Here is a 16,401-nt window from a genome sequence, read left to right on the forward strand (position 1 = left end):
TAAACTTAAACTAAGGACTGAGAGAATCTTTTTACTAAATGTTTTTCAAAATTTTTTTCTAAAAATAAAAGGATGCGATGCATGCAATCAATCGCAACTAAAGTAAGTCATTCCCAAAGTATATACATATGTTTGATATGCTACTTATGATATAATTTGAATTGCAGGATGGAAAGTAGGCTAAGGATCTGCATAGGGTTACATGCTAGAATGCCTTTTTAGGAGAGATGGCTTTTATGCCTATTATGTGAATTGTTGGAGAGGTATGCTACTTTATAGGCTAAGGATCTTTCAGGAATTGCATGTTAGTATGCCCTGATCTTTTGATGCCTTATTACCTGATGGATTTTCTGCTTAAATGTTGCTTTCTTTGTGCTATGTGAAACATATGTTAGAGAGGTATGCTAATGTATATGCTAAGGATCTTTCAAGAATTGCATGTTAGAATGCCCTAATCTTTTGATGCCTTATTACCTTATGGATTTGTTATTTAAATGTTGCTTGATTTGTATTATGTGAAACATATATTGATATTAACTAGCTATTAAGAAATTACGTTAGGTTGCATGTCCTAAAGATTAAATAGTTTTCAAATGTTTGATTTGGCCTTATTGCACAACTCTTATTTGATTCCAACTGTTGTAGTGCTGGATATTTTAGTCGAAAGACTATAATTTTTTATGCATGTAATTATCATTGTAAAATACTTATTTAACATAAGTAGAAGTTTCTTCCACAACTGATATCAGAATGGGGTGAGAATTCCTACTGCCTAGGAAAAGTGTTAAAAATGTGCTAGTATGTGCACTTATGTAAGAGAAATCCTGGAAGGGGAATCTAGGAAGATTAATGGTGTGTACTCGTTCAAGCGCGGATATATGTGTTTAGGATAGTTGGTAGTGGTCATATGTAGTGACTTGGAAACTTTGAGACAATTCTTGGGACTGGTACGGATATATGTGGAAGATGGTATGGGTACGTATTTACTGGAAACAGATGATTCGTATGGGGATCAGAAAGAATCAAAATGTTACTAAGGAGTTGGTTAAAGGTAGATAGTATGGTTTGGCATCATGCTTTGTTATGGTTCGACCAAAGTGACCATTATGGTTAAAGTCCGGTTATTGTATACTGGCACAAGATTTGTTGATTCTGAAGTCTCGAGGGTTTTATTTGAGGTATTATCAAAACGAGCTGCAAGAATCAAGGAGGATGCAATCATAACGATCAACATAGGGATTGTAGTCATTGTCAGTGCAGGTCAACCGATGATTTGGGTTATCGTTTCCTAGGAAAAGTTTATATTTAAGCCTTACGTGTTCTAGATGAAGAGAGATATGATGTTCATCAGTCAATAATTAGAATAGAGGGAACGTATTTTCCGCATTAGTTTATGCCCCAAGTGGTAGAGTCCAACATGTTGTGAAGGGTTTCTTGTCTTACAACGAGGAGTAATATTGGACCCAACAACCGCCGTTGACACTAGTATGTTGTCAGTTGTATTTTGATATCCTTTGGATTCTTTTGATGTTGGTACTGGTTGGATTGGTTTGAACATGAGAGCAAGTTATTTGATTAGATCAATGTTTGTTGTGAAGAGTAGTGATATTAGGATGAGCTCATCGGAGTTGTTGCTAATGCATCAGTAGAAGGTTTTTGATGTTTTGAGAAGGGAGAGACTTTATGCCAAATTTTGTAGATGTGAGTTTTGGTTGCCCGAAGTTCGGTTCTTAGGATCCCTCATCAACCAAAATGGTGAGCTAAGATCGAAACGGTGGTACAATGGGAGGTTTTGAGGTCTCCATTTGAGATTTCAAGTTTACTTGGGTTGACAGGTATTACCTGAAGGTTTATCTTTTCCGTTTCACATACTCTAAGAATCAAGGATGGTATGTAACGGTTGGACAGATTTAGCCTTTGATAATGGTGAACGACGATAAGTGCTAGTAGGGAGGAGAACTAAGTATTTTAATTTAAGTTTCATGGAGCAGTTCAAAATTTCCGTTTCTATGTCACATGTCAGAAGAATCTACGGCTATAACATGCAAGGTTATTGGTTCATACAAATTGTCATGAGCAGCGAAGGATGGCACTCTATCATCGAAGTGCTCGTGACTAGTTAGACTCAAGAATGTATACGATTTATTAATGATTAAATTGTTTTCATAACAATATGTAATATCTATCAAAAAATAATACGTAAAATGAAAGGTCACACATGTAATATCATTTATATTAAATAATATAAAGAACTAAAATAAAAAATAATATATAAAATAAAAGACCATACATATAAAATTTGTTTATATATGAATTATTTATATAACAAACACAAAGGATCATAACTGAAAACAATATATAACAAAGGACCATAAATATAAAATTTATTTAAATTGTGATGGGTTTAGTTCGTAACGATGATGTCTGTAGCTATGATGAGTTTATAATTTAGTCACTTAGGTCAAATTAACATCATCCATACTACAGTAATAGTATAAAATAACTTGAATCAAATGAAGATGATCAATTGAATTTGATTTTCAACAAGAATTCTATGTTGTCTACTCAATCGATCTCAAGTGAAGACCAAAAAGTCAACGATATTCTGCCATTGAGGTCACTTCCTTCTTTTGTTTACCCCACGTCAACCCCCACCCTTCCCTATACTCTTTTCATTTTTCTGCAACCACATATAAATAACACGATCACAAACACCCTTATCATTTGCTTTCAAAAAGTATCTCATAACACCGATTGAAGCTATAATCGCTATGGCGGATAAGTGGTGGGATTCATCTTTAAGAACCACAACTTCATTGGATTCAGCATCTGTCAGCAACCCCATTAACGTCTACCAAGACACCGATACTCCAAGCACAACCACCATGCCCAGCCTCACAGCCACCGCCAACGCCACTTTCAGTACAGCCACCAATACCACAAGCTTACACATGATGGGGTTGAGACTTTCTTCAAACTCACCTCCACAGTCGTTGGATTGGAATCCATCTTTACTGTATGTCCACTAACGTTTCTTGATAACTTTATTTTTCCTTTTTGCATTATTAATCTTGAATTTTATTCTCTTTTTCATCCACCAAATTCAAGGAATATATAAAATGATATTAAAATAACCCATATGTGTTTATGTATATATGTTAACTAATTACATGTTACAAATATTTACTTTTGTGTAAAATTGTAGTCGCGGAGATGAAAAGAGCGAAAACAGTTTTCAGAATCTACTTCAAGATCAAGATCATAGCTTGCGATTGAATACAACAAATTTTCAGCTAGAAAGTAACCAATGGAGATCAGATAAAATGTATGCATCTAATTCACAAGATTCTTCGTCGGATTTGAAGCAATATAACGCGCGTATGTCTCACTTGGAACAACCGATGCAAGAGAGTGATAATGAGAGCATAATTACATGTCAGGGATTGAATTCAAGCTTCCAAAACATGGATTTATATGGAAGCTCTTCTACAATGATGCAAAATTTATTCGGTTCAGATAGTAATCAACAACAGGATTCGAGCTTTGATCAAAACCAAGGAATGAATTATTCTATGTATCAATCAAGCTATGACGACATGAACAAGCATGTTGGTGGTGGCATTGGTGAGGAGTTCGTTGTAAATTCATCTAAAAAAGTGCAGTTGGCTGAAATGGGTGCCAACCAAGTCCACTTCTCTAACAACACAAGATTTTGGAATGTTGCTGAAACCGGTGTGAGCAATATACGAGCGACCTTCTTTCCATCTTTCCAAATGCAATTGCCTTTGTCAACCATAGAAGATAAACCAAAGGTAACAAAATATCATGAAAAGCTAGGATGTGTTTGGTTGTGGAAAATTTTCTAGTTTTTTAAGAAAATTTCCCAAAAAAACGAAATTTTGAAAACACTTCGGTTCATTTAGTTTTCCAAAATTTTACAAGAAAAATGAAAATTTTCAGTTTTTCAAATTCTATGTATATTAGAAAAATAATTTTTACAGTTTTCTAAAAATTTTCAAATTTTTTAGATGGAAAATGAAAACGCCTCCGGTTTCAACCAAACGTGTTTTTTAAATTTTTCATTGAAAATTAAAAGCGAAAACTCAACTCTATTTTCTGAAAAAAAAAAAAAAAATTCTTAGAAAATGAAGATAGTTTTCCACAACCAAACGCAGCCTAGGGTTTCGCTCAAGCCTTGGATCGGTTTTAGTATAAGGCAGGTAGTGGCACATGCAACCCTAACTTTTCCACGCGTAGTGTAAAATATTTCGATTTTTTTTCTACTATCGTACGATCTCTGACTTTTTCATGACACCTCTACTATAAAATCTTGGGTCTACCCTTCCTAAAACCCTAGTTTTTTCATAGTCACATTACTTATTTTTGCTAAAATTTCGATTAATATGGGCAACAGATTACATCAGGAGTAACCAAAGAAAGCATAACCGAACAGTCGACCAAAAGACCTAGAAATGGCCACCAATCCCCTTTACCATCCTTTAAGGTAAACATTTATTAATTGTATACAACTCATTACAAACTTCTGATTTTATGTTACTAGAATAGGTTAGAATAAAAGTTTGTTTAGAACCGGGGTATTTTATTAAATAACAATTCCCACAAAACTACAAGAATATCGAATATGTGAAACCGGACTACAAACAACAGTCCGTACGTACATTTAAGACTCTAGAAATTTTTGTGTCTTGTCGTTATTTTAACTATTGAAATAGTTATTTGATAATACAAAATAGATATTTTAAAACGTTTGCAATTTTAGTTATTTATTATTACATATCGACACCTATGAAAATATTGTATTTTGGATTTTTCAGGTGAAAAAGGAGAAGATGGGGGACAGAATCACTGCACTCCAACAATTAGTTTCACCTTTTGGAAAAGTATATGATTGATTCTTTGAATTTCCCCCCACACACAAACAAAATAAAATTATATATATATATATATATATATATATATATATATATATATATATATATATATATATATATATATATATATATATATATATATATATATATATAATCAATAGAGAAACATAATTATTGGTTCTTTAAAGAATCATTTTTTTTTAATTTCTATAATTTATTTTTTATCGAAAAAAATCTAAAAATATCTAAATTCAAATATTAAATTGTGAATGTGAAAAATATTTTTCGGATTCACGTTGTGAATTTTCAAAAATTCACATTGTGAATTTCACGTAAAAAAATCGAATTTGATATCATTCGAAAAATGATAAAAAAATTATGAATTTCCGTATTTTTAGATTTTTTTTTTTGATAAAAAATAAGTTCTAAAATGTGAACAAAAGATTTGTTTATTGGTTCATTGGTTAATTATGATTCTTTATTGAATATCACCCTATATATATATATATATATATATATATATATATATATATATATATATATATATATATATATGCTTAAGTTATTCTGTTCTAACTAATAATTGTGCGGATATCATATGCTATGAAAATTACTATGAGAATAAGGTATTTAGCAATGCAAATACTTTTCAACCTTATAAAAATATCGTCATTTTCATGCATTCTTACCAATTATTATTTATTTTTGTTCTCACCCATCGTTTTTTACTCATTTTCATTCTGTCAGAATACGACCTAATCAAATATTATGACAACATTCTGACAGAAGTAAGAATAATAATAATAAATGTATAATAACATTATAAACGATTTCATTAGTAAAAATGTATGTTAATGACAATAGTTATGTAAGATTGAACGTATTTATATTATCAAACAATATATTTTCTTTATCATTCTCAAAGCATACGATATCCACACAATGATTAGTTAGAATATTTGAACCTATCTATATATATATATATATATATATATATATATATATATATATATATATATATATATATATATATATATATATATAAAATACGAATTCACTTAATAATTATATTTAAAATATACATAAATCATCTTCTAAAGCAACATCTAAACCTATTAAAAAAATTTTGAAATAAAAAGTTCTCAACATAAATGGGTTCACATAAATACATGAAAGGTTAGCAAAAATATATCTACTCACTCTGTTGTTACGTAAAATGTTCAAAATATCATTCGAAATAACAATTTTAATTTTAGTGACTCGTCTTATATAGCAACATATTGGTGATACACATATATTAGTGTTGGACATATGGTGTTAGAAATTTTTTCTCCAAACTGTGTACCATACCAATTACAGTTTGTAAAAAACTTTATTTACAAGTACAATACCAAGTATTATGAAATGTGAATGCGGAGTTTTGTAAATGGTTGAGACTGCTATTTCAAACAAAAAAATATTTTGTATATTTCTACCATAAGTTTAAAGCCTAAAGCAAGTGAGAGAAATAAAACATAATGTAAACTTTACTAACACAAAGCAATTAAAAAGCTAAACATTAAACACACATTATATATATATATATATATATATATATATATATATATATATATATATATATGTATATATATATATATATATATATATATATATATATATATATATATAAAGGGAACTATCGTGGCATTTAAAACTTTATAGAATTATCGTATCATGATTATTCATTTGGTACGGTACTACCAACCAAATATATTTGTTACAAACATTGTTGGTTACGTTGGTAATTTGTTGGTTGGCTTTTAATTGTATATATTTGCCATCCCTAATACATACATATACATATATATTCTACAAATGTTATTAAAATATTTTGCTTGTATCAGACAGATACGGCATCTGTGTTGTCTGAAGCTATTGAATACATCAGATTCTTACATGAACAAGTTAGTGTAAGTATATAAAACTTCATTGTTCTTGTTTTTTATAATTATTTAAAAAGATCTTCGATAAAAACGATTATAATATTTAAATGTAATAGAAGAAACAAATATGCAGCTAAAGTTTTGTTGATATCCAGGTTCTAAGTACTCCATATATGAAAAATGGAGTGTCCACCATACAACATCAACCACAAAAACTACAACAGGTACTCATGAATTCAAGTTCCTTTAGCTATCAATTTGATAAATTTATATTTCGGTAATCATGTAGACATCAGAAAAATCATCAGATGGACCAAGACATGTCCTAAGACGTCGTGGGCTTTGTTTGGTGCCAGTTTCAAGCACGTTTCCGGTAACACACGAAACAACAGTTGATTTCTGGACACCAACATTTGGAGGGAGTTTCCGATGAGAGATCGTAATAATGACATGAAGTTAAAGTATATGAATAATGAGAAACAACAATAGAGCTCGTGGGAGATAAATGTAGGAAGGTAAAAGAGGAAGAAAATGGCACGAATATTTGATGTTGAGGCAAAACGATGCATATTTGGCCAATATCTTTCTAATAGAATATGAGTCTTGTTTTAATAATAGTAGTCTATGTAACATTCAAAAAAATTTAAAAATTTTAAAACTTTTAGATAAATCCAAACCCATCATTTATTATATAATGTTTTCAAAATAAGTTTCACATCAGAGTTTTCCTAGAAGTCATAGCACAAAATATGAGGAGGGTGCACGATCAAGCGTTCGCCTTTCTGCGATCATATGAGGTAGCTGAAACATAATAAAAAAAGTGTAAGACTGAAGCTTAGTGAGTTTCCCCTAAAAAACCAATTACAATACAAAACTGGAATAATATCACGAACAACATGCGTTTAGAGCCCTCGGTCTGACTGGAACGCCCTACCGGCCTACAATCTATTTGGTACGCTCACATAACCTACAGCATGACTGGTATGGCACCTCGGGCCTTCAGCCTATCTGGAACATTCTTCGGGCCTTCGACCTGACTGGTACACCCCACTAGCCTTCGGTCCATCTGGGACACTCTGGGCCTGTTAGCCTTCAGCACAGAGCAAGTCCGCCTCAACCCAACCACACATAACATGTCGACATATGCATAATAGTTAAATACACAACCAGTCAATCAGACAAACAGACAGATCTTACAGATCACTAAGCATAACATCATCCCATTATCAGGATACAGATCTAACAGATCACTACAAAACTCAATCATGCGTTAATCAGGATAACAATCTAAAAGGCCCGGCCTTGGTGCCTTCGACCCAACAAGTATAGTGAGGAACACTCACCTCACAAGTAGTGATGAACCAGTAAAATCCATTCCAAAAACTCAGCTCCGGACTTAAATGCATGCAACCACCATGACCATTTCTATCAAAACCCCGAAATACCCAAAATGCCCTCAAAGTCCAACTTGGTCAACCATAGTCAAAGTTAATGTCAATAGTCCATGTTGACCTAACTAGTCGAGTGCACCTAACAACTCGTCGAGTTCCTTCAGCATCCATAGAAGCGGGAAAACCCTAGCCAACTCGCCGAGTTGTCAGGACAACTCGTCGAGTTTTCCCAGTCTTAACACATTTACCCTTTGTTGACAATTCTAATGCTTTAAAATGTAGATCTGACACCCAATGGTTGAAAACCCACGTAAAGTTGCTAACTTTACGTCCACGCATGACAGAAGGAGGCTCCAAGACTCAATAAAGGCTTAATCAGAGACATAGAGCATGAAAGAGGCCTAGAACTTGCTAAAGCTTGCAACTTTAAGTCCAATGAGGTCATAAGACGTCTAGATTTGAAGTGATAACTTCATGAAATACTCAACCCATGAACAATCCCAAAAATGAGCCAAATATGGAAATAGACTTCCAAGAAAGAGATCTAAGCAATAGATAAGCAAGTTTTCAACTTTTTTTACCTCAAAAGCGTAGCTAAACTTAAGGATATTCTAGATCTATAGCTTCCCTCTTCAATCTAGGCACCACCAACTTCAAGCTCTTTCAAAAATATGGCCAAAAGAAGCAACTTATAAGCTCACACACTCAACTTTAGGTAAGATGCACGAATTCTAGGGTTTCTACACAAAGGAGGCGATTAGGGTGGCCAACAATGAGACTTAAGGCCTTTAAATAGGGTGCAACACCCTAAAAATTAGGGTTTCATATTCAGCCACCAACTCGTCGAGTTTTCCTCTCCAACTCGTCGAGTTGGTCCAGAAAGTTCCACAACCCAAAACTTTCAACACGTCGAGTTGAGGCTACCAACTCGACGAGTTCCAATGAAAAATTTGTCTTTTTAATGAAATTTCTAATACCTGAGAATCGGGATGGTATAGCCTAGTAGCCTTCATTATCATAATTAGTTAGTTAATTAAAGTTATATATATATATATATATATATATATATATATATATATATATATATATATATATATATATATATATATATATATACCTCTTCTAATAAAAAATAGTTTTTATATTATGTGTCCCTTTCTCATGCACTTGAACACATGACATTTTCTGGATTTGTTGATTTATTTATTCCACTTGTTATTTCGTAATTAATTATACAATAGTAATAATAATAAATAATAAATTTAATTATTTTTTTCATTCCAATTTAAAGAAAATATATGATGTCTTGCCATTTCTTTTGTTGATATCACATCATTCATCATTTCCATAAAATCAACGTCCTCTTAAGTAATCGCAATCATTCAAGAAACTAAAATCATCAAGAATGTGGCCAATCATTTCTCCTCACAACCCTCAAATTAAATTCAAATATCAAATGGAAATCCCCTAAATCTCAAAATATATCTCTACAAATCCACCATTTCTCCTCCATCATCGCAATAATCCAACATTATCCTTATGAAAAAAAAATCTAAAATCTTTTTAATAAAAAAGTTGAAAGGTCTGATGGGATGAACTGAAGCTCTTATCCGCTCTTCCACGCGCCATGTTTTGATTTTAGGGTTTCCTACTTCTTGGATAACAAGCACATGTAATAACTCCTATCTTATTTTCCACTGTTTTATTATTGTTTTTTCCTTAAATCATCTTTTCTAATGTGCCAATTGATTTTTACCATCTCCGATGACTTGGAGTTATCGTAAAAAACCATTCATATGCCATTACCAAGTATGACACAAAGGCATGATGTTGTTACTGAACGGGGAGTAAACAAACAAGTAGAAGTCAGTAAATTGGATATGTATCAGTTGATTTAATTTGTTTTTTGAAAGATCCTTCACTTTTAGTAAACATCAACATGTCATCAGACTAGAAAATTGCTCAAGTTGATCATAATTTTATTATTTTTTTTTAATATTGTGTAGTTGTTTTGTAGTCTTTTTCATTAATCAATGTATCGGTTGATCCAAACTTTAATTTAATCTAATTTCAGTGTTGGAATAGGAGTTGGAAGTTGAAATCAACATGTTGTCAATGGAAGGATCATATAATCCATCTTTGGGATACCCATAATTTCTCTCTAGTAATGTTCTTCTTCATTCTTCCTTGACCTACATTTTTTATCTTTTCGCATCTTAATTGTACTTAAGGACTAATTGTTTGTTATATGTTTTTATAGGTATTTGATTCATCAAAAATTTAAAGAAATTTGTTTCAGGTTAAAAGTTCTATCTGATGTTGCAAAAGAACTCTTTATACAGGTTCATAAAACTATTTTGTTATGCTTGGTGCTTGAAAAATAAAAAATAGGTAATTATTTACAATTACTTCATTGTTTGTGTAATCGTAGGTTCAAGAAGCTACACATGGAAGTGTTTGTAAGATTGTCTCATAGGAAGTAGGGTTTAATGGGCATCGATCAGAGCTTCACAAAAGGATGCTATCAAAAACCTATACATGATCTATCAAAGACCTATACACAATCTAGTTCAAACCTTCTTCTTCTTCTTCTAAATTTTTGGATTTTCTCTTCAGGTATTCAAACTTGCCCATTCCCTTATTAATTCAGCCCATGTTCTTTTATGTTTTTATTAAGAAGCACATTTTGTTGATCGTTAGTATGATCCAAAGTATAAAGTCAAGTCAGAGACTAGAGATAGTTTGAAAAATATAGTTTGGAACTATACTTTTAGTTTGAAGTCTTAACTAAAATTTCAAACTGGATATTGTCTTCAAATATAATTTGACTTGAATCAACTATTTGAGCTAGAATCCCAAATTGATAACTTTTAAACTCAAACCGGAGGGGCTATTTATTACAAATGGGAAATCAATGCCACCAAGATTGGTAATATGGAAATATATAGTTAAATTTGTATTAATCATCTATGAGAATTTGATAATTTAATGAACAATCAGAGGCTCATTTAGACTGAATTTTATAATTCTTAAGTCAATTTTAGCTAATTGAATTATATGATGTATCTCAGTTTGTGGTTTTTATGCTAAGATACTCCAAAGAAAGATTTTTAGTGACCAAGACCAAATTACTTAATGATTATGAAATCTTGATTTTTGGTTTTATTTGCGTTGAATACACCCATTATGGTTTTTTAATATTTTGTAACACCCGATTCAAATTATGGTATTATTTTCGAGTATGTATAGTAATCTTCTTTGGAATCCACAATGTGGTGAACCTCACCATGACGTGGTGATGAGTTTTGGGCCGCAGAGTATAATGAACCACCACGACGTGGTGGTGGTTGCTAGGTAAAATCCTAAAGTTTAAGGGTTGAGCCCTATTTGAAGATACTTAGCCCCTTCTAGCCTCCTCCCATCAAAATCCATCTCTCCAAATCGTCCCTTGCAAACCTTAGAGCCATTTTGTGATTTTTTCCTTAAAAGTGTGAGTTTTTGGGTGCTTGTGAAGGAAAAGGTGGTGGAAGACCTCATTGGGAGTCCAAGGCAAAGAAGATCCAAGATTTTACCTTCCACTAGCATCTCAAGGAGGTATAAAGTCTTCATCTTGATGAGTTTATGATTAGATCTATGGATTTTTCCCTTTCTTTCTCTATGTCTTGTTGCCTTGGGTGGTTGAACTTCATAAAGCTTGTAACTTTTTGAGTCTCCAGGCCATTTGGAGCGTTTGGCTCTTCGGATCTAGTCTAGAATTTAGTTTTGAAGGCCATACAGGGAATCTTGGCCTTTTTGCCCTATTTTAACCTAATAAGAGTTTAAGACATGCATGTATAAAAAGCACCGACTTTTATGGTGTGTTTGGAGTTAGAGACTCTCTTAAAAGTAGAGATGTATGCATTTTGGAGGGTTCTATTGAATAAAGTTGGAAACTTTATCCATATAGACCATCTTTTGGACCAGATCTGAGTTGGAGACCTTTTGGAATCGAATGAAGTGGCTGAATGCAGTAAGCTGCTGAAAACCTTGTAAACACAACGTGGAAAGGCCACCACGACATGGTGGTGGAGTGGTTTGCGACTACTTTGATGTATTCGGCACCACAACGTGCTACAAGGGTAACACAACGTGTCGGTCAAGCCGAGTTGACTTTTCTTGACCTTTTAACCGTTTGTCTAAGTTTGACCTTAATGGTATTTTGGGTATTTTGATATTTTGATGGAAAATGGTATCTTGGTGGTTGTAGGCATTGAGTAGGGAGCTGAGATTCGAAGTCGAATTTTGTCATTTCTGTGCAACTTTTGAGGTGAGTTTTCCTCACTGTACTTGTGGGTTGAATGCACCAATGTCGTCCTAATGGATTTATATCATGTCATGCATGTTATTGCACTGTTATGATCTGTTAGATCGATATCCTATTATATATAGGCTGATGCTATGCTTAGTGATCTGTTAGATCTGTTTGACTATCTGTAGACTGTTATATGTGCACATGTTTGGTTGGTGGTTGAGGCTTCACTACTTTGTGTGTAAGCCAACAGACCTGGGGTATTCCAACCTAATGGTTGATTGGACTCATAGTATGTTGGCATTCCAACCTAATGGTTGAGGGACCTGGGGTATTCCAACCTAATGGTTAATTGGACCCATAGTATGTTGGCATTCCAACCCGATGGTTAAGGGGCCTGGGGTATTCCAATCTAATGGTTGATTGGACCCATAGTATATTGGCATTCCAACCCGATGGTTGAGGACCTGGGGTATTCCAACCTGATGGTTGATTGGACCCATAGTATGCTGTTATTTGTGATATGTGTTATTTGTTGTGTGTTGGTACGTTGGGGGAACTCACTAAGCTTCGTACTTACAGTTTCAGTTTATTGTTTCATGTGCTTCATATAATTGTGCCAAGGCGAAGGCGTGACCGTACGCATCCTTGGTTTTAATACTGATTGGATCTTGTGAGATTATGATTTTAAATAATGTTTTGGATACAATGATTTTGTAAACACTCTATTAGTAAAATGGTTGTTTTGAAAAGTTTAAATTTGTTGAAAATTTTGGGATGTTACAAGTTGGTATTAGAGCCTTGGTTTGAGTGAAACGAAGGAACATCCGTGTGAATCCAGCCTCAAACTAAGGAAAAATGATTAAAAAATGATTTCTAAGGTAAGGGTTTTAAAAATAATTTTCAAAGTTGCTTTCAAAATAACCAAAAGAGGATGTGTTGTGTATAATCAGTTAGAGCCAATAAGTAGACTCCAAATTACCACACTGTTACTTGATATTATGGTATGACAGAACAACATACTAGTGATAGGCTAGGGATCTTCATGAATTACATGATAGAATTTTTTGATATGTGATGCCTTACCTTTTATAGAATCCCTGGTTGTTATATGACTCTTTCGCATGTGAACAGGCTATTGAGTGAATATGCTAAGTCTTATGCTACATGGTTTAAATGATCTTCAGATAAGGGGTTTGGTCTTGCTACGCATCTCTTGTCTGAGTCCAACCGTTTTATGATTTGAACTTTTAGCCTAATATTATTTAAACTATAGGGCATGTGATTGTATTCATGTGATAGTCATCTGGCACCAATGAAGGGTCACGTGGCAGTTAGTGGTAGGGTGAGTTATGTGGGATCAGCCGGCCAGTTAAGTTATTGGATGAGGAGGCAGTGGTTTCCTTAGAGTGGGCACGGTTCATAGTGGTTCAATGTGAGGAATGATTAGCCACTCTTGAGAGAGTAAGGACAGGACGAAGGTGCATCCGAGAAGCTGGGAGATAGCGATCAAGAATTCTGTATGAAGATCTGCCCGATTTTATTGTATCTTAGTGTCAGTCGTCTCCGTTGCTCGAATGGTGCTTTCTTTGTGCTCTGTGGGCCTTGTAATGATGTGAGAAAACTATCAAATGAATACATTCAGTTACATGCAATGGAGGTTAAAGAATCTTAGAGTGAAGGTTTGGTCCTGCTGTGTAGCTCTTGTCTGAGTTCAACCGTTGTAGGATTAGGACCTTTAGTCGAAGGATTATTTAAGTTTTGTTGCATGTAATTGTATACATGAACTGATTGGCTAACATTTATTGGATCCCTTCACTTGATGATGGCAGGGGAGGTGGGGGAAATCCTAGGAGAGCCTAGGAAGTATTTTTTTTGTGTGGTTGTTTCATTATGGAGCAGGTATTGGGAGTATTTTGTGTAGGTCTTAGAGAACCTGAGATGATTCTTGAGGAAAGTATGGATAGGTGTGGAAGATAGTATTGGGGCCATACTACTGGAAGCACATGACTCATAATCGAATCAAGGAGAGTCTTGAGGATTCTAAGGGCTAGTTGGGAGAGATGGCATGGTTTGATACCATGTTTCGTGGCAGTGGTTTTGTATCTGTTGATCTTTTGGTTATGGTTGCCCAGAAATGGGGATAGGTCTGGTAATAGTTTTGGGACCCATTGACGATATTGATTTGGATTGAATGGATCAGACCTAGATGAGTATGTTGGTTTGGAGGTCTCGAGAGTTTCACCCGTGGTCGTGATTTGAGCCGCGGGATTCAAGAAGGAAGTAGTTGTTATAATTGGCTTGCGGATTTCAGCTGAGAGTTGAGTGGTTGATTGATGGATTGAATTGTCGCTATATTTTTCAATGATTATGCCCTTTTAGTTCTCTGAGTTCGGAGAAGGGGTGAGCAGGCTTGTCAATTTCAGAGTTAGGATGTAAACTCAACATAAGGTCTATTGGTCGCGATGTTTGGCGACAGTATGGCAGCGCAGGAGTGCGTAGGTGGATTTATACATTATGTATGCTTTGCAATGTGATAAAGGTTCCGTGTTCTTGGGATATAGGCAAGTCAAGTACCAGATTGGTGATTAGGAGTGTAAGCTAAGAGGGCATGCTTTGGATCATAAGTTGTTGACGGCTTACGCTCTTGTAAGGAATCCTTAATGTTAAAGTGGGCATGATTGGTAAATATTAGAGGTCTTCAGCTGGAATTCAGGAATTCTCTTGGGATTTGTTTGGTCCTTATCTAGAATACCACCACGTGTGTGTTATTCATTCATGGGGTCAGGGATTGTCATACCTGGTTGAGTCGGTCTGAGTTATGGTGTGGTTTCAACACCAGTGAATGCTAGTTCGAACCCTAAGTGGGAGAGAACTGGGTATTCTGCTTAGAGGATCATCGATTTGTTCGAGTTCATGGTATTAGGAGGATGATTCATAGGGATCTGTGGTGCGAGTATGTGGGATCTCAATTTAGGATTTGGTCAAGGCAGGGGTATATACTAGGTAGCAATTGAATGTATGTGTTTAGGAGACACATGAGTTGTCCCTAAACTAGAGTGGTTGGTCAAGGGCTCGTTGCAGCTATTGGTTTCTTTTGGGAGTGACCAGGAAAAGATGAGGAGCCGATGGGATCACTCAAGTTAAGTATCGGTTGTTGAGGAATTGTCAGCTTGATGAATGGATTTCTAATTATAGTCTAGCTTGGGTAGAGGTCAATCAGGAAATCAGTTTCTGAGTTGGCTACATTTAGCTCCACGCAAGATTTGGTTCATTAGATCTAATGTCAATGCGTCCTCGATCATTAGTCGTTTCACTCATCATTCAGCGAAGATTCTCTGAAAGTTTCAAGTGGTGACAGTTGAAGTTCAAGGAATGTATCAACCTATCATTAAGTTTAGTATGTTTTATGTTCCTTTGGTCTCTGGGTATGTTTACCCTCAATGGTGGTGTGGAATTTTAGTTTATAGCATACTCAGGTGTTGTTAGCATTCAGGATCACCTTGCAAGTCTTCTTGAGATAGTTGCATATTAGTGGAACATGTTCAATCTCAATCAAGGTATGTGGTCTTGTTCTGAGCGTTCATGAGGATGCTTTCTGTTATTGATTAAGCCTTTATTTTGATTATATCTAGTATTTCTTTCTTTTTGAATGAGATTATGGATTTCTTAAGTATGTGTATGGCAGTTTTTCATGTAAGCTGGGAAAAATAGCATTGGAGCCCTTTGTTAGAATTTTTGTGCATGGTTCTTTTGGGTAGCCTCCGAATTGGACCCAGAGTGCAGCCGCTAACCTATTCTCCGGTCGCATGTGACCATGTCTTTGTATGTTTTTTCGTTGGTAACAACTTTGTGGTGCTTCGATGGCATTGTAAGGGAATTGATTAGGTCCCTTCAAGGTAATGGAA

At 34.3% G+C, this 16,401-nt stretch overlaps 1 protein-coding gene across 1 annotated transcript; it reads left to right on the forward strand.

Annotated features, from left to right (window-relative positions):
- The first annotated feature begins 2,550 nt into the window (after positions 1 to 2,550).
- Positions 2,551 to 7,484, forward strand: LOC145018684 (basic helix-loop-helix (bHLH) DNA-binding superfamily protein). Its single transcript, XM_078976547.1, has 7 exons — positions 2,551 to 3,016; positions 3,206 to 3,812; positions 4,415 to 4,504; positions 4,836 to 4,901; positions 6,776 to 6,841; positions 6,970 to 7,038; positions 7,104 to 7,484. The coding sequence occupies exons 1-7, from the start codon at positions 2,772 to 2,774 to the stop codon at positions 7,245 to 7,247; spliced, it is 1,287 nt and encodes a 428-aa protein (XP_078832673.1). The 5' UTR covers positions 2,551 to 2,771; the 3' UTR covers positions 7,248 to 7,484.
- The last annotated feature ends 8,917 nt before the right edge of the window (positions 7,485 to 16,401 follow it).

Source organism: Lactuca saligna, chromosome 9 (assembly GCF_052625555.1).
Source record: "Lactuca saligna cultivar CGN05327 chromosome 9, ASM5262555v1, whole genome shotgun sequence".
Taxonomy (NCBI): Eukaryota; Viridiplantae; Streptophyta; class Magnoliopsida; order Asterales; family Asteraceae; genus Lactuca; species Lactuca saligna.

Bases quoted from the DNA above. Each gene is read 5' to 3' on its own strand.
- LOC145018684 (XM_078976547.1), top strand. From the start codon at position 2,772: ATGGCGGATAAGTGGTGGGATTCATCTTTAAGAACCACAACTTCATTG. The intron at 3,017-3,205 runs GTATGTCCACTA...GTAAAATTGTAG, and splicing joins GATTGGAATCCATCTTTACT to TCGCGGAGATGAAAAGAGCG. The intron at 3,813-4,414 runs GTAACAAAATAT...TATGGGCAACAG, and splicing joins CCATAGAAGATAAACCAAAG to ATTACATCAGGAGTAACCAA.